The 23,179-nt window shown below is 46.1% G+C and overlaps 1 protein-coding gene across 2 annotated transcripts; it reads right to left on the bottom strand.

Annotated features, from left to right (window-relative positions):
* Window positions 1-2,027: 2,027 nt before the first annotated feature.
* Window positions 2,028-23,051, bottom strand: CPN1 (carboxypeptidase N subunit 1). Of its 2 annotated transcripts, none has more exons than XM_020803029.3 (9): window positions 21,834-23,051; window positions 18,923-19,119; window positions 16,830-16,985; window positions 16,331-16,513; window positions 8,438-8,549; window positions 6,791-6,930; window positions 6,053-6,152; window positions 4,853-4,971; window positions 2,028-2,332 (listed from the first exon to the last, which is right to left on the bottom strand). In XM_020803029.3, exons 1-9 carry the CDS (start codon window positions 22,054-22,056, stop codon window positions 2,201-2,203), a joined length of 1,362 nt encoding a protein of 453 aa, XP_020658688.3. In that variant the 5' UTR covers window positions 22,057-23,051; the 3' UTR covers window positions 2,028-2,200. The 2 variants fall into 2 exon arrangements, with proteins under 2 accessions (XP_020658688.3, XP_072851834.2); XM_072995733.2 differs by lacking the exon at window positions 21,834-23,051 and adding an exon at window positions 21,418-21,544.
* Between the last annotated feature and the right edge of the window lie 128 nt (window positions 23,052-23,179).

Genomic DNA, 23,179 nt, shown 5'->3' with positions numbered 1-23,179 from the left:
TCAAGAAGGAAAATATTAAATCACTGTATTTTTTGAAATTTGGTAACATGAGGATCCATCTCTCTGCAGTACACTGACTGAAATTATTTTCAGTTAACAGCTCACAAAATGTCCCTGACAGTCTGGATATATGCTATGCTGATGAGAGTATTACAAAAGTTATAGTACAAAAATGTCACTTCGCCAAGCTCTATTCTTGGAGTGCCCTTAGTTTCTGGAAAGAAAAACCCTTTAAGGTTCCTGTTATTTGCCTAAGATTCTGCCTAACAGTCAAAGATATTTCACCTTTTTCCACACCACCTCTTTATTTCTGCACACAGTCAGGCAGTAGCATTGCTGTACAAGTTATCTGACTGATTTAAGAAGGGGATTTGTAGCTCTGCATAGTATTAGAGGGATGTTACTGTTAAGCTCTGCATGGTATTAAACAGCCATTATCGTAAACCCAGAAAACTGTGTTTGTAAGGCAGAGACTGTCAAGGACTTCTCTGTGACTTCCTTTCATGCTATTTGCATGAGAATGTCGGGGAGGTTGTTTTTCCACTGGTTTGTTGGCAAGTCAGGACTGTTTAGTACTAGCCTTAGCACTCCTTTTTAGAGGAATTGGGGGTGGGGATCTATATTATTCAGGTAAATATCTTCTTAACATGGATGACTCAGTATAACAGCATTTCAAGACAAATCAAAGAAAGGAGCTCTATTTGAAAGCCAAGATTCAAAACATCTCAAGAAGAAAAACACATACTATTTAAAAAGTGGACACAGGGAGTTCTTTAACCATGATGTGAGCCTAGCTTTGCAATTTTGACAGAAAGATATGCAAGCAAGTTGGAGTCTGTTTCACCTGTCAAATTGACCTTTTCTCCCATGCTTCAGGTAAGGTAGCCAAACAGATGTATGCTTATTTGACATACATTCATCCTTATTTTTAAAAAAATCCAAATCAGAAATTATTTTAAGAGCAAATACTGTATAGTTTAGAGGACTATATATTTGTATTATCATAGACAGAACAGTCCACAAATATTTTTCCTGCATTCAAGTTAAAGTACATCCAATGGCTGTGAAACGGGATTCTTCAGAAGTTATGGCAAAGAAGAAAATGTATGTCTTTACATGATACAGATATAGTACTTCTAAATCATCCCCACTGCTTTACAGATTTTACGTCTGTCTTCAACTCTAAATTAATTTCAAAGGCAGAAACTGATGGCGCTATATTATGTTTTACAAATGTTAGTAACCAATAAGCTTCACAAACCCATCCTAAATATGCTTACTTGCAAATCAGCATGATTTATTTCCCAGTAAGTGTGTTTACAGTTGTATGCGCAACAAACCAGAATTGTGGGGGGGGGGATTATTTGGTGGAACCTGATGGCTGCTGTAGTAAGAAAACATACAGCACAGCTAACATAGCCACAGCTCAGCATAGTACAAGATGTTATGAAAACTTGTTTTGGGGCAGCAACTTTTGAGAGTCCTACAGCAACCAAAAACCCCCCACATGCAATGATAAGAAAAGGCCACTCTTCAGTAATTTCCAAACTGAAGAAAGGAGCAAGAACATAATTTCCCACCTATGACTCTTAATAGATAGTGCCAAATTTCATATATCACTCTTCTTGAGAACTCAGAAATCACAGACATACATGCACACAGCTTTTCATCTGTTCTAGGGCATATATCAATTGTGGTGCCCAGTGTGCTCATTCTGTTGGCATGAATTCTGCCTTCTCTCTCTAGTTCTCCATTCCCTCAAACTGGCTCTGGAGGGCTCAGAAACCTTTCAGGACAGGTTTTGGATAGTGTAGATTCTATATGGCAAGGGACAAAGAAAGAAATTCTTGTCACACTGGTAGTTGACTGCTCAGAAATCATTTGATTTAAGCCAGAGGCCGTAGGTGAGACTCAGACAAAAGGCAGGTTGTCAAAAAAAAAAGAAGTTTCCAAGTCAAGGACCTGTTAGGAGACAATAAAAATGATGATCTAATGCCATTTTCATTTGAAAAGAATCATCAGTCTGCTTTGAAGTTAAATATTAGATTTAATAAACAAAGGTCATCTCTCATCTAGGCTCATTTTATGTTTGTGGGGATCAAGGGAGGGTGTTGGTGCCTCTTAGAAAGTTCATCTGCCTGCTGTCATTTTCTCCTGTTACATGTAACTCCAGCGGCTTTCATCTCTTAGAGGTCTGTCTTCACCGGAGTATCTCCCACAGGGCAGCCCGTGGCACCACCTTCTTATGTAGACCTTTATTGGCCGGGCCTTTGTCTGAAGCCTTTCGTATAGGGTGGTTGTTCACAGTGGTTTGTTTAAGCTGGAAATGCACCTGGAAGAGAGAAGACTGCTGGAATGCCATCCTATAGAGAGCTACATGTCATTCCACCCCATTGTGATGGAGATATAGGTATGGTACATCAAGTAAGCTCAGATCAAAATTGCGGTAAAACAAACTATTATGGAGTTTGTCAGTTGAAAGACGAAGCACTGATATTAAACTCACCCTTTATATTGGAGCTGCCTGTTGTATGGATTTAGTGAAGAGATGGTTGTACATGTACCATACAACTAACCAGGTCAGAGCTTGGAAAAGTTACTTCCAGGGATTACACTGCTCACAATCTACTAATTAGCATTTGGCAACAGATAAGCCAGTGGCCCTGCTGGGTGGGGGGATTTCAAGAGCTGGAGTCAAAAAAGGTAATGTTTATAAGCTCTGCTGATGAGGTCACAGCACAGATAATGAGAGGCAGTTACACACTGCTGTGCATCCAATATAGAAATGATGCCCAGCAGTTCTGTGACTCAGTAATGACCTCATGTACGCACAGAATTATGCTCCAAAAGCTTGAAGCGTAAGAACATTGCTTGCCCTAAGTGACAATCTGTGTCTTCTGGAGCAACCTTAAGCCATTTTTCTGTCTCGTGTAGGCCCAGATAATGTGCCCTTCTACACCAAATACAAAAATGGACTGGACTGACAATGGAATCTTACTTCAACATAGGCAGAGGAGAAGGCCTTCCACTGCACCTGAGAGGAGCAGGTGTTACAGGTTCAGCACAGGATGTGTGGGATACACAGCTTTATTCTTAAAGGTGGTGGGTGGGGATCTTCTAGCCTTGGCCACCTGGGCCACTAGACTCGATGCTACCCAATTCTAGAACTGCTAGGCCCTACAGTCTGATTTAAAATACATATTTTTAGGCATTGATATGGAAGAGAACCCTTTGCTAGGGCTCCTGCGAGCCAGCACTGCCTTTTTTATTCCTCCTCAGCAGGTGGCTCAGCCAAGTTCTGACTCTGTGACTCCCCACTCCCAATATTACACCTCCCAGCCTTCTATCAAAGAGAGGGTTTCCTTGGTAGTAAAGCCTCTCTAAATCCCCAAAAACACACTGAAAACATTCCAGAAAATCTGGCATCCTCCTCTCTGGGAATAAAATGAAATGAGGAGGGACTAAGCAGAAGGCTGAGGAAGGTCGGAAGCTCAGACCACAGAAGACTGGGACAGCCGGAATCACCAGAGTTTAGAGGCAGTGCAGGCAGCAGAAGAAGATGGCATTGAGACCCAGGAGGTTGGTCTGCTACCTAAGACTGCTTGGTGTGGTGAGATGCCACCTTGAAAGGCCAGACTGCCCTGGCTTCACCAGCACAACAAATGAATGCCTTTTGAATTATTATATATTTACATGAGCTGGCACACTGCACAGATTTGTATCCTGTTTTTCAACTGATAGATTTCCAGGGTGGCTTAATGGTTTTCAAATAGTAACATTTGCTATTTTATTTCTACAGACCTGCAGCCTTTCAGTTTTAATGGAAAGGTGTGCCGACTACAGTGAATTTGAAACAGGCAGAAGCCTCTTATGCTATCACAACTGCCCTTTTGCTGTCACACCCTTCTTGTGCTGACTGGCCATGGAGATATGCTTTCAGAAGGATATGGCAGCACAACTACAGCCAGAAAACCCAGAAAAGGGGAGGGGAAAGGATGGGATGAGGGAGGAGCTGATTTACACCAAACCCTCAGATCTCCTGTATTGCAGGGAAACAGTCACTGTACCAGCCCAAAATTAGATTGTGGTGCAAGTAGTCCTAAGTGAGTTCAACATCTTGAGGCTGAAAGAGAGGTAGACTCAGCATAGCTTAGATGATCCTCAGGCACCTTGGCTAGCTAGGATTGCATCCTTGGTTTGAAGTTAAGAGTTCAGTGTAAGTTTAAAAGCCTGCATATCCTTTAATCCAAAAGTGGCCGTAGCCCAAGGAACAAAACGGAAACCAAGAGCTTTCCACATTCCCAGCCCTGAGCACAGCACTCCAAGAAGCACTCCGGAGGTGGAAGGCTGAAAATAGCTCTCCTTTTAATTTCCCACAATGACCCACAGCATGACTAATGAGCCTCGTGGCGCAGTGGTTAAAACGCTGTACTGCAGCTAAAAAAAAAAAAAAACTGTGCTCACGACCTGGGGTTCAAATCCCAGGTAGCTGGCTCAAGGTTGACTCAGCCTTCCATCCTTCCGAGGTCGGTAAAATGAGTACCCAGCTTGCTGGGGGGCGCAATGTGTAGCCTGTATAATTAAAATTGTAAACCGACCGGAGAGTGCTTGTAGCACTATGGGGCGGTATACAAGTCCAATAAATAAATAAATAAATAAATAAATAAATAAATAAATAAATAAATAAATAAATAAATAAATAAATAAATAAATAAATAAATAAATACAGTAAATGTCACAGAAGGCTGGCATTGAGAGTGGCAGCAAGATGGAGCCCCCTCACCTGTTCTGGCATTCTAGGCCAGATGCTTTTTTAAAGGGGAGGCTCATGGCCTTGCTGGAACATACTCACCACTGTGGGTCCAGCTGGGCCCACAGTCACTGTTTGTGTCTGGGGCTGATATCCATCTGATGATGCAGTAACTGTATAAGTGCCAGGCAATAGTAGACGGAAATAGTCACCATGTTCACCTAAAGAGGAAAAGAGATACTGAAAAAAAATGCAGATTGCAGAGCAAGAGAGCTCTGCATGGGCCTATGAGTCCCCCCCCCAAAAGAGACAAAAATGTGGCACCTTAAAGACTGCTATATTTTAATGTGAGCTTTCTTGGATCCAGTCCACTTCCTCAGACATAAGGGTGAGACTCTAAGACTTGCTCCACAAAATCAAAAGGAAATTAAAGGAAGCGGACTGGGTCCATAGATGCTCAAGTTAAAATATAGCATTTAGTTTTTAAAGTGTCACAACATTTTTCTCTCTTGCTTTTTGTTTTGTTTTCTTATCTGATATTGTTGCACAGACTACCACGGCTACGTCTTCGAAAACTGTATGGACTTGTTTTGATACAGTTTGGCAGTGTTGTTGTTGTTGTTGTTGTTGTTGTTGTTGTTGTTTGTTGTTGTTGTTGTTGTTGTTGTTGTATTACAACTTCCAGAATCCTCCAGCCAACATGACCATGACTCTTGTCTTGACAAACTCTCTGAATGAAAACATTAGACTGTGTCCTCAGTGCTCGGCAATCCTGTTGACTTTGCTAACAGAGTAATAGCACAATAAGATCTCAAGGAAATCTAAGTCTTGTCAGCTGTTCAGTCTGAAAATGTGAGGAGACAAAACTCACATGTATGCCAAATGCAACCTAATGTCTGTCTTTCCAACATATGCTAGCTCCTCATCACTCTGAATCAGTGCTTAAAATCCCTTTTCAGACCATTGTGCTGAATACTTGTATGTGGACACTGTTAATAATACAGGGAATTTATTGGTTAGAGATAGTCCTAGTATTAGGTGGAGGGAGTGAACCATTTCTGGTATCAGACATTAGGGGGCAGCACCTGCTATCATTTGGCAGTTCCTTTTGAGCCCCACAAGACTCATTGCTGATTCCTGCAAAGATATAACACAGCTATCCCCTCTGGAATTTTCAAAGCAAATAGACATTCCAAGCAATGATAGTTTTTTGTTCAAACATGGAGAGAAGGAAATTAAAGTTAAGTAATTTGAATACCACTGAAGAAGACAGCCCTGATTTGCATCCAGCTGGATACCAACCTGAAGTGATATCATGGCCGACCCCTGCAACAGAAATGACAGCACCTGCAACTTTGTTGTTGTTCTCATCTGTTACCATCCCTTTGATGCCCTGGTGAACCTACAGAAAAGGAATACAGAACAGCCTTAAGTCTGACCTCTGGAGCCACCTGAGCTCGATGCAATAGATCTGGACATACATATACTGTATATAAAATCACAGGAAATAGGCAAGCATTTTATATTAGTTTCTTTTTATATGAGGCCAAAATTTGAATGAATGAAATTAAACTGACAGATTTGCACATCTCTACTACAGATAAGTATATTGTTTCCATTTCTTCTCTTTCTCTTTTTTAAAAAAATCAGAGATTACCAAAATTCAGATGCAGAGCTTAGATAAATTACATTTTGGGACTTAAACTTTCTAGAATGCTGCCTGTAGGGTTCTTCTGAGAGTTATCATCCAGAATCTCTAGGTCTGTGTTAAAGCATGGGCCAAAGCAGTACTGATGGAATGGCCCGTCCCAAAAAGAAATAATGTACTGTAGTTATGGAGCAGAGTGTATGCTTTGCAAAAAGAAGCTGAGGGGGCTCCTGGGAAGTTCTGGAAATATTTCTCTCTGAAGCTGCAGAAGGCCAGTACTAGTCAAGCCAAACCGTAAGGCAACTTTCTCCAAGCAGGGAGCAGAGGTGAGGATGAAGTTGAGATTCTTGCCAAGGATTGTAAGGCAGGATGGCATCCTGACAGGTCATTACCTGCTCTATATAGGCAATCAGCGCCTCACGGTTAGCCAGCCACTCAAATTCCAGGTCTTCTTGTGCTGGGAATTTGTTGCAACTCAGCTCCAAGGTAATCTCAAAGCAGTTGGTGAACAGATAATTGAAGTCTTGCATTCCTGCAAGCAGAACATTGGACATACAGGACCTCTGTTTAAAAACTTGCAAAGAAGTATAGTCCACCGCCCTCTGAGGCAGTCCGTTCCACTCTCCAACAGCTTTTACTGTCAAAATGTTATTTCTGGTGTTTGTGTGAAATCCCCCCCCCTTTTTTTTTTTTTGAAGTTTGATTCTTTTGTTTTGGGTGCTACCCTCTGGAACTACATTTGCTTCACGACATTCAATTTGCTTCATGATGATCTTTGAATGTTTGAGGATAACTATCACGTCTCCTCTGAGTCTTAATCTTTTCTTGGCTAAACATACCCAGCTTCCTCAACCATTCTTTTTGGGACTAGATTTCCAAACCAAACACCATTCTGGTTACCCTTTTCTGCATGTATTTCAGTCTGTTGATACCCTTCTTAAACAGGAATTAATATAGTGTTCCTTCCATATTTCTTTATTTCATGCAATCATTTCTAGTCCTAATATTCTACTCAAATAGAATATGTGTCATCAAGTGGCTTCTGATGTATGGCTACCCAGTAGGGTTTTAAAAATACTGTATGTGAGATGTTCAAGAAATGGTTTACCATTGCTAACCCCCCCCCCCCCAAGTGAATCTCCTTGGCTGATCAGGGATTTGAACCCAAGTCTCCTGACTCCTGATTTGACTTTGTCTACTGTACTACACTGTCATAGCAATATGCATAGAGTTAATTCAACTGACAATGTACCAGTGTAATACAAGGGGGAGGGCACATCACTCCAAAATTTCAGATTTGCCTGTTCCTATAGCTAGCTAGGTATAGCTATCAGCAAATTTGTTGCCATATTTTATACCAACTGCAGTTTCTTTTTTAAAAAAACAAGGGCATTAGGGTTAGTATTCAATTTTAAGGTATTGTGTTCAGCTTAACATGCCTTCAGACACTCCCACAGAGGAGTCCAAAATGCAGACACCTGTGTTGATTGTTGATTTTTATCTACAATCCAGTTTTAGAACAAGGAGCAAGGGGTAGTTTTTTTGTTTTGTTTGTAAAGGCAATGTACACAATAGGCCTTTGTTAACAGTGCCATTTTAAAAAGACCATTGCTTTATACTTTATATCAGAAGTAACCCATAAAATATATTATTAGTGAAGAAGGCTGGGTTTTTCCCCCCACCAGCAATGACAATTACAGTGATAGAATTTCCTAGACCTAGAAGAACCACCAGAGGTTGGAAACTTTACTTTTTTGGGTTATAACACCTGGAATCCCCCCAGTGAGGATGTCCCCTCCTGGCTGGGAAATTCTGGGAACCGTAGTTCAGAAGACTAACATTTCCAAACTCTGGAAACCATACAGAATTCTTTCTCACCAGAACAGTTTTATTTGAGCCTTTTTCTCCTCCACCCCTCTCCCATTTCCCTATCTCTGTGTTGGCATAATCTTTCTATTAAAAATGCCTTCTACACGTGCCATCATTGCCTTCAAAACATCCTTCTTTTTCTGCCTTGTGTTCTTGTCCTTTTGCCTTACCTTTGCTGAGTGAATACCATGATGCCCCATTGGTAATGCCATCAGGAAAGAAATCGCCACAGTTTGTGCCCCGGTGCATCCATCCATGGGCATATGAATAGCCTTTGGCCAACTATAAAGAAAATGCCAAGCTGGAGATACTTTCTTCCTGTCCAATTTTATTCACAGAGACATAGCCTGCACTATAACACACATGATTTTAATGTCTAGTTTAGCCCTCAGGTTCAAGCTGATGGGGGAAGATGATACTAAACAAACTCCCTCACTAGAAAGTGTATATAAAGGGATGTGCTAGGAAGAGTCCTGATGTAATTGAACACAGTGGTGCCAATGATTCCACATCAATTCCTGAAAAGTATCAGGGAATTAAATATGACATTCAAGCACAAAGCAATTCACTGCTAGTGCTGTCTACAACATGAGACAACATTAGCACTAGAACATTTACAGCATCTACTTCTGTTCAAGAGCCACTGTTTCAAATTTCCATGGCATATGATGGGGTGGCTTTTTTTATATCTGTTTTTAGTATTTTAATGCATACTTCTCTGATCTCCTTGGGAAGAAAGAAATAATCCTTTAGATAGTTTTATATCATCAGTTTTCTGACACCCTGCTCTATTCCGTTATCATCACCTGCTGGTAAGTTGTCTGTCTACACTTCAACTACATTTAGCAGCACACTTTTTGCTTTGTTTTACATTTACCGTAAGTCCCATTCAAACGGGTATATAGATCACAATTGGTATGGTTTGGTGCAAATCAAACTATGGTGTCCAGATAAGTTTCTACTTAGATCGCTCCATCCTGCCTCTTTAAGAGCTGTCCTGCTTCTTTTTGGCACAGCACTAGGGTCTTCTGCTTTGTTTTGTTTTTTGCATGATTAAACACAGTCCTAATTATCTGATTGTGTAGCCCATGCAGACGGCTAGTTCACGCGCAAATGGAGCTGTGGACGGTGTTATCAGAGGTGATAATGCTGTGATGTAATAGGTGAGTTGTGACATTAAAAGAGAAGACAGAGAAACCTCCTCCTCTATTTTTATTTTCTTCTTTTTTCATATTTCCCTAGCTGAAACAGAACAATTCTAATACCATACTTGGTGGATGCATTGCTCTGTAGATGTGCCATTTAATTTATTTAACAAAAAAGGGGGGGGAATTCACCACAGCCTGCTAAATAACAGCTGAAGGGAAAAGGCAGGGTGAAAGGCTATGTCGACTCCATGGGCTCTGCCCCCCACAAGGCAGTGCAGCCCTAGCAGAGCCCCAACTGAGGAGAAAGGTGGGGAAAGCTGTTTACTTCCTTCCCTTCCCCACAACCTTCCCCCAATGTTTCCCCTCTTGTGCTGCCACCGCCTCTTTATTCACAAGTAAACTGGGTAAATCTTAATTCTGAGTAAATCAGGTAACGTTCCTGTCGTTGGGGGAGCTGCTGGTAACATCTGCCGTCCCCAGGCACTGGGTGAGAGACAGTGCCTGGGAGTATTTCTGGCCTGCACTCCCCTACCCTTCAGGACCGGGACCCTGCTGCTGCTGTTGGTGCTGCTTTGGGCAACCCCACCCCTTCCTCAACACCAGCCACCTGGCTAGGAGGGGAGGGAAGCTATAAAAGCAAGAAGCCGGTGCCAGGGCCCTCTGAGAGTAACGTTCCTGTCGTTGGGGGAGTTGCTGGTAACATCTGCCGTCCCCAGGCACTGGGTGAGAGACAGTGCCTGGGAGTATTTCTGGCCTGCACTCCCCTACCCTTCAGGACCGGGACCCTGCTGCTGCTGCTGCTGGTGCTGCTTTGGGCAACCCCACCCCTTCCTCAACACCAGCCACCTGGCTAGGAGGGGAGGGAAGCTATAAAAGCAAGAAGCCGGTGCCAGGGCCCTCTGAGAGTAACGTTCCTGTCGTTGGGGGAGCTGCTGGTAACATCTGCCGTCCCCAGGCACTGGGTGAGAGACAGTGCCTGGGAGTATTTCTGGCCTGCACTCCCCTACCCTTCAGGACCGGGACCCTGCTGCTGCTGCTGCTGGTGCTGCTTTGGGCAACCCCACCCCTTCCTCAACACCAGCCACCTGGCTAGGAGGGGAGGGAAGCTATAAAAGCAAGAAGCCGGTGCCAGGGCCCTCTGAGAGCAACGTTCCTGTCGTTGGGGGAGCTGCTGGTAACATCTGCCGTCCCCAGGCACTGGGTGAGAGACAGTGCCTGGGAGTATTTCTGGCCTGCACTCCCCTACCCTTCAGGACCGGGACCCTGCTGCTGCTGCTGCTGCTGGTGCTGCTTTGGGCAACCCCACCCCTTCCTCAACACCAGCCACCTGGCTAGGAGGGGAGGGAAGCTATAAAAGCAAGAAGCCGGTGCCAGGGCCCTCTGAGAGCAACGTTCCTGTCGTTGGGGGAGCTGCTGGTAACATCTGCCGTCCCCAGGCACTGGGTGAGAGACAGTGCCTGGGAGTATTTCTGGCCTGCACTCCCCTACCCTTCAGGACCGGGACCCTGCTGCTGCTGCTGCTGCTGGTGCTGCTTTGGGCAACCCCACCCCTTCCTCAACACCAGCCACCTGGCTAGGAGGGGAGGGAAGCTATAAAAGCAAGAAGCCGGTGCCAGGGCCCTCTGAGAGTAACGTTCCTGTCGTTGGGGGAGCTGCTGGTAACATCTGCCGTCCCCAGGCACTGGGTGAGAGACAGTGCCTGGGAGTATTTCTGGCCTGCACTCCCCTACCCTTCAGGACCGGGACCCTGCTGCTGCTGCTGCTGGTGCTGCTTTGGGCAACCCCACCCCTTCCTCAACACCAGCCACCTGGCTAGGAGGGGAGGGAAGCTATAAAAGCAAGAAGCCGGTGCCAGGGCCCTCTGAGAGCAACGTTCCTGTCGTTGGGGGAGCTGCTGGTAACATCTGCCGTCCCCAGGCACTGGGTGAGAGACAGTGCCTGGGAGTATTTCTGGCCTGCACTCCCCTACCCTTCAGGACCGGGACCCTGCTGCTGCTGCTGCTGCTGGTGCTGCTTTGGGCAACCCCACCCCTTCCTCAACACCAGCCACCTGGCTAGGAGGGGAGGGAAGCTATAAAAGCAAGAAGCCGGTGCCAGGGCCCTCTGAGAGTAACGTTCCTGTCGTTGGGGGAGTTGCTGGTAACATCTGCCGTCCCCAGGCACTGGGTGAGAGACAGTGCCTGGGAGTATTTCTGGCCTGCACTCCCCTACCCTTCAGGACCGGGACCCTGCTGCTGCTGCTGGTGCTGCTTTGGGCAACCCCACCCCTTCCTCAACACCAGCCACCTGGCTAGGAGGGGAGGGAAGCTATAAAAGCAAGAAGCCGGTGCCAGGGCCCTCTGAGAGTAACGTTCCTGTCGTTGGGGGAGCTGCTGGTAACATCTGCCGTCCCCAGGCACTGGGTGAGAGACAGTGCCTGGGAGTATTTCTGGCCTGCACTCCCCTACCCTTCAGGACCGGGACCCTGCTGCTGCTGCTGCTGCTGGTGCTGCTTTGGGCAACCCCACCCCTTCCTCAACACCAGCCACCTGGCTAGGAGGGGAGGGAAGCTATAAAAGCAAGAAGCCGGTGCCAGGGCCCTCTGAGAGCAACGTTCCTGTTGTTGGGGGAGCTGCTGGTAACATCTGCCGTCCCCAGGCACTGGGTGAGAGACAGTGCCTGGGAGTATTTTTGGCCTGCACTCCCCTACCCTTCAGGACCGGGACCCTGCTGCTGCTGCTGCTGCTGCTGCTTTGGGCTACCCCACCCCTTCCTCAACACCAGCCATCTGGCTGGGAGGGGAGAAGGGGCATTAGAAGGGTGTGTGGGTTTGTTTTGTTTGTTTTTAACTATCATTGAGTTGCATAGAGACCCACAGTGGACCTGATGGAACAGGAAGGGGGGAGGGTGTTGGAGGGGGCAGCCATTGAGGTGGTGCTGGGTAGGGGGAGGAATGGCGGTGGGGGTAGAACATGCCCGCGTAGGAGAAGAGAGGTTAGATATCTTACATCTATCCCCTCTTCTAGTCCTACCTCCAACCAGATGGTATCAGGCAACCATATCAGCAAACCCTCGAGCCACACGGTGCTGTTGATGAACGCCAGGTCAGTACAAAACAAAACTGCCCTCATCCATGATGTAATTCTGGATGAGGGGGCTGACCTGGCGTGCATTACTGAGACCTGGGTGGGAGAGGAAGGTGGTGTCCCCCTCTCCCAGCTGTGTCCGCCTGGGTACTCAGTCCAGCACCAGGGTCGCTCGGAGGGTCGGGGAGGGGGAGTTGCTATAGTCTATAGGAGTTCTATCTCCTTGACCAGGCTTCCTGTCCCTTTGAGAGGAGGTCTCGAGGGCCTGTATTGTGTGTTGGGCTCGCGAGACAGGTTAGGGATTCTGTTGGTGTACCGCCCACCCTGCTGCGTACCAACAGTCTCCCTACCTGAGCTGACGGAGGCAGTCTCGGACCTGGTGTTGAGGACTCCCAGGCTGCTGGTGCTGGGGGACCTCAACATCCATGCTGAGGCTGCCTTGACTGGGGCAGCTCAGGACTTCATGGCCGCCATGACAACCATGGGGCTGTCTCAATGTGTCATCGGCCCGACACATGAGAAGGGCCACACCTTGGACCTGGTTTTCACAACGGGACTGGAAGGTGGTGGTTTGGATGTGGAGGGGCTGGTCGTGACCCCATTGTCATGGTCAGACCACTTCCTGGTCAAATTCAGTCTATTAGCTTCTTCTTCCCTCTGCAAGGGTGGGGGATCGATTAAGATGATCCGCCCCCGGAGACTAATGGATCCGGATGGTTTCCTGAATGCTCTGGGGGAGTATCCGTCTGATATGGTTGGCGCTCCTGTCGAAGCTCAGGTCACCCTATGGAATAGGGAGATGACCCGGGCGGTTGACACGATTGCGCCTAAGCGCCCTCTCCCTGCTCGCCGAGCCCAGACAGCTCCCTGGTATACTTCTGAACTGCGGGCGATGAAGCAAGAGGGGAGACGGCTAGAGCGCAGGTGGAGGAAATCCCGCTGGGAATCCGATCGAACACGACTTAGAGCCCATTATCGGGCCTATTTCGTGGCAATACGGCTGGCGAAACGGCAATATTTCTCCAGCCGTATTGCTTCCTCAGAATGTCGTCCAGCAGAGCTGTTTCGGGTGGTCCGGGATCTTCTTCAACCGGGAAACCCGGTGGAGGTCCCGGACTGCTCATCAGCTCGCTGTGATGAGTTTGCTATTCATTTTGAGGAAAAAATCGCTCAGATTCGCAGTGGGCTGGACTCCACTGTTACTGCAAAATCGGAAGATGTGTCCAGTGTGCCGTGCTTAGGTCAAACTTTAATGGATGAGTTTCAATTGTTGAGACCCGAGGATGTGGACAGGGTGCTTGGATCTGTCCGTTCTACCACCACGCCGCTCGACCCTTGCCCATCTTGGCTAATTGGAAGATCTGCCAGGGGGGTTCGCACTTGGGTCCAGGAGGCCGTGAACGCCTCTCTGAGAGAGGGAGTGGTCCCTACCGCCTTGAAAGAGGCGGTAATTCGACCACTCCTTAAAAAGCCTAACCTGGACCCAAGGCTGGTGGTCAACTACCGACCAGTGGCGAACCTCCCTTATTTGGGCAAGGTGTTGGAGCGGGTTGTGGCCGGGCAACTCCAGGCGCTGCTGGATGAAACGGATTTTCTGGATCCATTTCAATCGGGTTTCAGGCCGGGTTTTGGTACAGAGACAGCCTTGGTCGCCCTGTATGATGACCTTTGCCGGGAGAGAGACAGGGGGAGTGTGACCCTGTTGATACTCCTGGACCTCTCAGCGGCTTTCGACACCATCGACCATGGTGTCCTTCTGGATAGGCTGGCTGGGTTAGGAGTTGGGGGCACTGTTTTACGGTGGTTCCGCTCCTTCCTAGCTGACCGTATCCAGAGGGTGGTGCTGGGGGACAGTTGCTCTGCCCCATGGCATTTATGTCATGGGGTTCCTCAGGGCTCGATACTGTCCCCCATGCTGTTTAACATCTACATGAAACCGCTGGGAGAGGTCATCAGGAGGTTTGGGCTGAGGAGTCAGCAATATGCTGACGACACTCAGCTCTACCTCTCATTTTCCACCAATCCAGGTGAGGCGGTTTCTGTGCTGAACTCGTGTCTGGACCTGATAATGGACTGGATGAGGGTTAATAAATTGAAACTCAATCCAGACAAGACGGAAGTGCTGTTAGTGGGTGCTTCGCCGGACAGGTTGGAGGGCCACTTCCCTGTCCTGAATGGGGTTACACTCCCCCTAAGGGACAGGGTCCGCAGCTTGGGGGTGCTCCTGGACCCCAGTCTAACACTGGAAGCCCAGGTGGACTCGGTGGCCAGGGGCGCCTTCATCCAGCTGCGGAAATTATACCAGCTACGGCCCTACCTGGACGAGCGGAGTCTCATGACAGTTACACATGCACTGGTAACATCTCGTATTGATTATTGCAATGCGCTCTACGTGGGGCTGCCTTTGAAGACGGTCCGGCGACTGCAACTGGTCCAGAATCGAGCTGCGCGGCTGGTGAGTGGTGGGGCCGCCAGAGAGCACATCAAGCCGATTCTGTATAATTTACACTGGTTACCAGTTGCTGTCCGGGCCCAATTCAAAGTGCTTGTTTTGACATATAAAGCCCTAAACGGCTTGGGCCCTGGATACTTGAAGGACCGCCTCCTTCCATATGAGCCTACCAGGCTGTTAAGATCTTGCCAGGGGGCCCTTTTGAAAGAGCCATCCCTCAAGGAGGTAAGAGGGATGGCTTGTAGACAAAGGGCCTTCTCGGCAGCTGCCCCCAGACTATGGAACGCCCTCCCAACTGAAATTCGCCTGGCGCCGACACTGATGATATTTCGGCGCCAGGTCAAAACCTTCCTGTTCCAGAAGGCTTTTAATTGAAATAACATTAACTGTGGGTCTTAATGATGGCAATTTTAATTGTATTTTTTAATTGTATTTTAATTGTATTTTAACTGTATTTTAATCATTTTGTTTTACTGCATTGAATTTTGGTTGTTGTGAGCCGCCCAGAGACCTTTGGGTAGAGTGGGCGGCATATAAATCAAATAAATAAATAAATAAATAAAATAAAAATAAACCTTATTTATGAGTAAACTGGGTAGACTTACTGGCAATCCTAAGACTTGTGTGGAACCTTCTCACAGGAGAAGAAATGTCTCCAATGTGAACAGAAGGTTTGCTCAAGTGAGAGATAAAACAGATCCCACTGAAGATAAGAACTAGAGATGGGGGTATTCGTATACAAATACAAATATCCCTACACAGCTGGACTTAATGAGGGTCTGGCCCCTGGGGCTGGGCCATCCACTCATGTATCCGGTGGCAGCGGCGGCCCTGCTCATCCTTCCAGTCGCTCTCGGAGCACCACTGTCTTCCCACTCAGCTGACCACTCAGCAGCCCTGCAGGGAGACCTGTCCTCCCTTCCCCAGCCTGGAGTGGCTAGCTGAGCAGGAAGAGAATGATGCTCTGGGAGTGACTGGAAGAATGAGCAGGGCTGTTGCCACCCCAGGGGCCAGACCCTCGTTTGGTCCAGCTGTGCGCGGATATTCGTATAGGAATACCCTCGTCTCTAATAAGAACTTTTAAAGCACAAACCAGACCACCCCAAATTCCCCTGTCTGGACAAGCCCGTAGATAGAATAAGATTCTGAAATGATGATGAAGCCATTTCACTTGTAGAATCTTCCTGAAACAGAATTTCTTGGACTCCACCTTCCAGCATAGCCAATCTTCAGGCATAATGTAGTCCAACAATATCTGGAGGGCTCTGCATTTTCCAGTCCTGTCCTAAAAGACTTATCCTGTTCTATAGGTTAACTGGATTGAGTTTATCTTTGTCTGTGCTTACTGGCTGCCTATGCTGTCCATCTCATGTTGCTTCTAGATTCATTGCTTCTCACCTTTTTGAAGAGTTCATCATCGGGTGTGGGGCTGTTGGTGGCATGCCAGATGCCCCGAATTCTTTGCTCGTGGGCTTTATCATAGGGATAATTGGCCACTACAGCTCCACCATGGAGGTTGGCTGAAAGCACAAAATTGTAGCTCTTCATCCACTGAATCACAGCCAAAGTTTCTGGCTCCACCTGCATGTGAGAGAAACAGAAGAAGACAGGGCAGAAGCATCTTGCTAGCCAGTGTTTCTGCTTTGCTACAAGAGGTAGCAAAATTTGCTAGGACTGTGCCTTTTCAGAGGAAGTAGATGAAAACATGTAGAATTCATTACTTTCTCCAACTATTTCTGAGCTTTGAAAAGACATCATGTGTGTTGACAGGTGCCTGTTTATCGGGCCATGTTGCTCCAATCTGATTTCTTTCTTGCACAATGCAAAATATGATTTTCATGACGCATGTCTATCAAAACAAATCACTGGATGAGTCTCTAATATAATCATTTATTACCTGATTTCTCCAGTTGTCTGGCAAGGGAATGTGGTGGTTGGATCCACCATTTTTCTCATTGTAGTACATGATGGTATTGAGGTCAGGAAAGTTGCGATTAAGGTCAACTCCATTGGCATTGTTTCTCCCAGTTAGGTCCCTTAAGGCCCTTTGACTCTAGAGAGGGAATGAAATAATTTGCATGTGAGGTCTAGGGATGACTGAGTATATATCAGGACCCGTCTCATCGCTTGCATCAAGGAAAGGAGGAGATGAGCTTGTTAGAAAAAGCAAGAATATATGTAGAGACCTTTAGGAATTTCTGAATGTAGAGGATGCAAATACAGCACTGTTAATGACTGTCACTGAAATTAGATTACACTTTAATTAATACGAGCTGGCTGGATAAGTATCTGGCTGCGGAGCCAGAGGTTGGGAGTTTGATTCACTGCTGTACCTCCTGTGAGTAAAGCCAGGCTGTATGGACTTGGGCAAGCTGCACAGTTCAAGAGCACCCCCAGAAGAAGGGAATGGTAGACCACTTATGAGTATTCTCTATTTGGAAAACCCTAAATAACTTGAAGGGACATCATCATCATAACTTTTTAATTAATGCACTTTATTTCCATAAATAATTGCATTTAAAGCTGCTCATATTTTTTTTTTAAAAAAACTGGAACTTTGTGAACCGACATTAATTCTCCACATGTTTTATAAGTTCAAATTCCCAATTAGGTTGAAAACAAATCAATGTACAAGTTCAGCAGCCTTGCCTTTGGATTTCTCTTAGAGGTATGAATCTCTGATAAAAGGCATAAACTCAGTGTTGTTAAATTAGCTATTCTTTTCAAGTATGTTCATCTCTTTTGGCTGCCAGCCAGCAGTAGCATTTCCCTTGAAGCTACACCCAACCAAATATTTGAAATCTGGTGTACATCTCAAATAGAGAGTCACCATTTAGACTGACATATGGCAAACATTAAATGATGATGCTAGTAGAAGTAATCAGTGTAAAATGAGAATGGGGTTCATCAATACCTGAGGCAAGGGAGGTGACTTTCTGCCAGCCAAACCTAGGACAGTCTATCAGAGGGGATCTACGCGGTCATTTACTTCACAGTTTGCATCAGATCTTGCAAAGATGAAACTGAATTAAAAACTGGCAATTAAATGACACAAAGCTGGATGCTGGAATGAGGAATGCTTTCTTCTTAGTGAAGAACTGTCTTTTTTTATTGGTGATGAGACAGAATCTTCCACCACATTTGAAGCAGCAAAGTGCTGAATGGCATACATCCCTCTAACATCCTTCTGCTGCCTCCTAGAGTGACTGTTTCACGTTGCCTAAGGGTAGTCCTGGCCTTGAGAGGAAGGTCAATGGGAAATGGCAGTTAAGAGACAATGAGAAACCCACACGCTCTTGGGGGGAGGGGATGAACAATTGCTTGTGATCTTCCAAAGCTTTGCACTTCTTGCCACAGCAAGGCAGGTGCATCTTGTTCTGCCCTTATAAGATGTTTTCCTAAATCAGACCAAGAGCCTCCTAATTCATTTGGAAGCAGTGGCGTGATAGGAGCCTCTAGCAAAATCACAAGGAAATAATGATGGTGATACTTAGCTATCCCATGCTGCCCCCCAAGTCTGGTACCAAGTTCTGACTTGTTTCCTCCCCCTAACTGGAATTTTCAGACATCTACCATAACTAAAAATGAATTGATATATATTTGGGATGCAAATTGTGGGTCCTTCCAACTTATTGGACTGCAACTTCCATCAGCTCTATCCTGCACAGCCAGTGATGAAGGATGGTGGAAATGGCTATTTTTAAGACCTCAGGAAGGCCACATATTCTCTGTCCCTGAGACAGATTTGTCCTCTACGAATGATTCTATCATATATATATATTTCCACTTTAGAGCTTGAAAAAGTTTCTTTGTAAACTATTGATCCTAGACTACTCCAGCCAACAGGGCCAGCTGCAGGATTCTCAAAAATATAATTTAAAAACCCACAAAATTTTCCAAGCTTGGGTCCTTCTTTGAGACTTCTCCCTTAGCCTCACAATCCTCCATTACCACAATTTCTTAGATAAGAATCAGATGCTTGCCTGATACCTGGGCAGCTGACACTTCATATCCATCAGGGTTCATGGAGGGCAACAGGTGAATGCGTGTCTCATGGATGAGCTCGGTGATGCGCTGGTTGCCATGTCGATACTCCTCACACAGGAACTCTGCAAGCTGGAGCAACAGTTCCCGGCCCAGCACCTCATTCCCATGCATGTTCGCCACATACTTGAACTCCGGCTCCACTGGAAAAGTGAAAGATTTGCTGACATTGAAACAGAGTGGCTAGAATACCACACGGTGGGGGAGCAGTGCTCTGAAAACATTGAGACTGAGTGGGAAAAGGAATTGGTTTCCCCTTGACATTGCCTCCTGATACAACAATGGGATGTTGCTATTGGTTAGATTTCACTGGGAGGCATTCCCTCTCCACCTCTAAAGAAGTTCCTTTTTTTAGGGCTACAACTCCAAGAATCTCCCATCTCGCCTGGCCCTGACATGACTATTCTGTGTGAGGATTCTGGGAGTCGCAGTCCAGAAAAGGAACTTCCCTAAACTCTGTCTTGTCTAGACTGCAGAATGTTTGTTTGTGAAAGCCGCTCACAGCTCACATCCTCCACAGAGACAGAAACAAGCACAGATTTCTTACTAAACCCCCATTGTTATTACTGGAAGAAGAACAGGCAACCTCTAGGAATTCAGAGATGCAAAAAGTGATGGTCTATGAAGGAGCAGAATGAATTTGGAGAGCAGGGGGAAGATTTTATCTGATGAAGGATTGATGAGAGGGTCCCTTCAGATCAACAGGATAAGGATCTCTGTTTTCTTATTTTGTTCATCCAGGGCTGCCTGTTCCTATTCCTTCAGCTCCTCTCACTGGTTTGTCACATTCCTGATTTCAAAAGCCTCAAGAGGCTTTAAACTAAACTGCAAAAATCAAACCAATCCTTCAATTTGGCCAGGCCTCAAAATCTTTTCTGTAGAATCATTGTCCCCATAAAGTGGCCCCTTAAACTCTATACAAGCACCTTCCAGGGTGGAGGAATATGAGAACATTCTCCTCATCAAAAGGAGACTTCATTCAGCTCCACAGAAATGCAATATAAGGGGTAAATACAACAACAGCTAAATTATATAGAGAAGAAGTGTGGACAGGAGGGGTTGCAGTTTCCTTTACAACTCCCCCAGTCCCAAAACAAATAGACTAAGATCACGGGGAGCCCCAGTTTATTCAGACAACCCTTGTGCCAAAGTACATTGGGAGTCAGACTCTTCTTTCCCCATCTTTTCTTCCTCAGTTTCATGCCCTTGTCCTTGTGTTCCTAAAATTAGCCCAACACCTGAAAGCATTGGTGTCCTGTGCTATATGATGGGTAGAGTGCCAAGCATGATGGTAGGAGACACAAGTACAGATTCCTGTTCAGTGTAAAGCTTGCTACTGCTTGGCATAATCTACCTCACAAGCATGCTGTACAGGGAAATGCTAGATTGCTGCTGTGAGAACCTCAGAGGGAATTATTTTTTATTTTTGTTGTTTAAATTGTGTGTATGCAGCCCTTTTTGACTCATCTGTCTCATTGAGGATAGTTGCTTGGGGCTGTTAATAATAAAACACTGTGAAGGTAATTAATTCATAGAGCCATCGTACGTCAATGGCAACACTTAAAATGACTTTACACCATGTAACAACAGCATGCAGCTCTCTACTTTATTAGGTTTCAGGACAGTATTACCACCAGAAAGAGGGGCTGGCATGCCACCTCTGAGTACTTTATTCCTAGGAAACCATAGGAGGGTTGCCATAAGGTGGAATATACTTGGCAGCACATCATTATTAATAGTTGTCTTAGATGTGCAGACCTGGAACGGACCCTACAGATCATTGCCAAGGAGGCACAGCAGGGAACTGAACTCCCAAACTCTGGCTCCTCAGCCTAAGCCAAAGAGCTATCCAGCAGTTCATACAAATATAAAGTCATGCTACAATCAGACACAAAAGAAAGAGGTGCCACAGGAGACAAAATCTTAAAACAGACTAACATAATTCCTTGATTGGTTAGCATTTATGAAAATGCCTGGGTTATTGGACATCTTTTTGCCTGGCATCTAAATGACAACAATGTTGTATCCAGGCAAAACTTGAAGAGGGCTTTTAAGGAAGGTGCCACCAGCAAAAAAAAGGCCTGGTCAGAATAGATGGTTGCCCTCCTCCCTCTGAAAGAATTACATAGAGAAAAGCCTCAGCAGTTAGCCATTTATCTTAAAGTTCTTGCCTCGTAGCTACCCCTCTGGTGGAGCCTGCATTGCCCTCTCTTTTCATCATCCTCATCAAGCTGACAGAGGAAAGTGCTTACTTGCCATAACAGTGCAAAAAGCTACGGATAGCCCACAAAACAGGAGGATCTCTCAAAATTTCCCTCCACCACCAAAGTTTACTGTAAATGTCAGGCTAGTTCCCTCTGTTGGGTGCTTGTTCCTAGAATCTGTGCCTAAAAGAGAGAGAGAGAGCAGGACTTGGACCCTAGGTTTAAATTTCATCTCACCTTCCCTCTTCAGACGGCTCTTTGGTCATAGCTCTCTCTGCCTCCATTCCTCATGTGTAAAAATGAAGCAACACTGTACCCCGCTACAGTGGTGTTAGAACAAAGGAGGGCAAATAAGGTAAAGGTCAGAAAGCACTCTTCTAAAATTAAGAGGAGTATCTGCCAAGTCAATATGGCAAGTCACCATCAACAGACCCACTGATTACATCCCATTCATTCCCCCCCCCCGCCTCCTCCCTTTAGACTGACACATCTCTGCTTTCCCTGGTCATGAAGCTATGAGCAGGGATCATTGGCTTGAATCTAGGGCAATGCTGAAAACCCAGTGCTCTTGAATTCATCCCAAGACTGGCAGTGGAAAAATAAGCAACCCCTCCACTGTGGTAGGAAATGGTTACACCCTCAGGCATACTTACTAGGCTCATGGATGCCAGGATAGTCGCTAAACTCCAGCACATAGAGGTGGCGGCCCTGGACGCTGCGTCCAATGCTGTACAGTCTGGTAATATACGGGCATGAGCCCTTCACATTGAACAGGGCTTGCACCAGCTCCTCATAGCCATGATGGAAGAAGTTCACCGAAGCAGCCACCTTTGTCAAGAGCAAGACTCTCCCAAGGAGGCAAAGCCACTGAGACATCCTCCTCCTGTGCACAGGCGAGCTGTTTTTCAAACTGTGGTGATGAACACTGCCGGAGCCCTCTTCTTAGTCAAGAACTAAAGTACAAACTCAGACCAGCTCTCTCCAGTTCCACAGACAAGTGCCAGCCCACACTCCACCTGTGGTGGTGGTGGTAGTAGTAGTGGTGGTGGGAGGGGTGTCTCAGTGAATGCCGCTCAGAGCTCACGAAGGATTTATGGCTCTGCGTTTTTGCCTTGCTTTCACTCTATAGCTTGCTAGAGTCCCCCACCCACCCACAGTTCCTGGAGCCAGAATCACTCAAAGCTTCTGCAGATTTGGAAAGCTGTGCTGACTCCTGTTCATTTATTAACCGAAGGGTAAACAGGGGTTTGAAACTGCCCGACTCTCACTGTCAACTAGGAACTTGATTAAATCTTATATGATAAGGTGGGGAGAGTCAAGGGGCTGTGGTCCCTTCTGCAAAAGGTTCTGTTTATGCTAGAACTCAGCCTAGTTCGGTATAACTATTTGCAGTAGAACTCAGACCTAGCTCCGAATTCAGAGAGCATGTTCAACAAGAGATCCAAGTCCTGGAATACATGAATAATGCACTTCTGAGTATGTACAGAAAACCTCTCCTTTTTGCTGAGAAAATGCACCCTGTCTCCACACACCTGACAGCATAGTGCAGTTTCCAGAGCACACCTACATGACTCCCCAGTAGCTGTGTATACTGGCAGTGTTCTTTTCAGAAGTCATATCCTGGCAATAGAACTGAAAAAGGTCACTGATGCCAATTCCCATGGGCTGCTGACATCCAAAATAAGCAACAGTGCTTAAAAAGAAATAAATGTGGGCCGAGGTGTGAATGTGATGTGGGGCAAAGACCAGCACTTTCTCTTCGCATGCCACTGCCCCCCCCCCCACGGCACAGGGACAAGATTCTCCATGTGGAGGTGTGTGTTCATCAGATTGGCTTAGTTCCTAATACTGCCCTCAGCAAAGTTTCACTAAGGATTCCGCAGCCCAGATCTTCTGGGTCAATTATCAAGGTGCCCTATGGATATAAACAACACAAAATCACTCAGCACAGTGTTACATCCAAGTCCAAGCTTTTCAGCATCTCATGTTCTGTGCAAGG

This window comes from Pogona vitticeps, chromosome 3, assembly GCF_051106095.1.
Source record: "Pogona vitticeps strain Pit_001003342236 chromosome 3, PviZW2.1, whole genome shotgun sequence".
Taxonomy (NCBI): domain Eukaryota; kingdom Metazoa; phylum Chordata; class Lepidosauria; order Squamata; family Agamidae; genus Pogona; species Pogona vitticeps.
Note: the sequence above shows the minus strand (reverse complement) of the source record. Positions and strands in the feature narration are given on the sequence as shown.

What these genes read in the sequence shown, in the direction of transcription:
- CPN1 (XM_020803029.3), bottom strand. Translation starts at nt 22,056, where the DNA reads ATGTCTCAGTGGCTTTGCCTCCTTGGGAGAGTCTTGCTCTTGACAAAG. An exon ending in CAGACAACTGGAGAAATCAG is followed by an intron (nt 16,514 to 16,829) that starts GTAATAAATGAT and finishes TCTCACATGCAG; the next exon opens with GTGGAGCCAGAAACTTTGGC. An exon ending in ATGATGAACTCTTCAAAAAG is followed by an intron (nt 8,550 to 16,330) that starts GTGAGAAGCAAT and finishes TTTTCTTTATAG; the next exon opens with TTGGCCAAAGGCTATTCATA.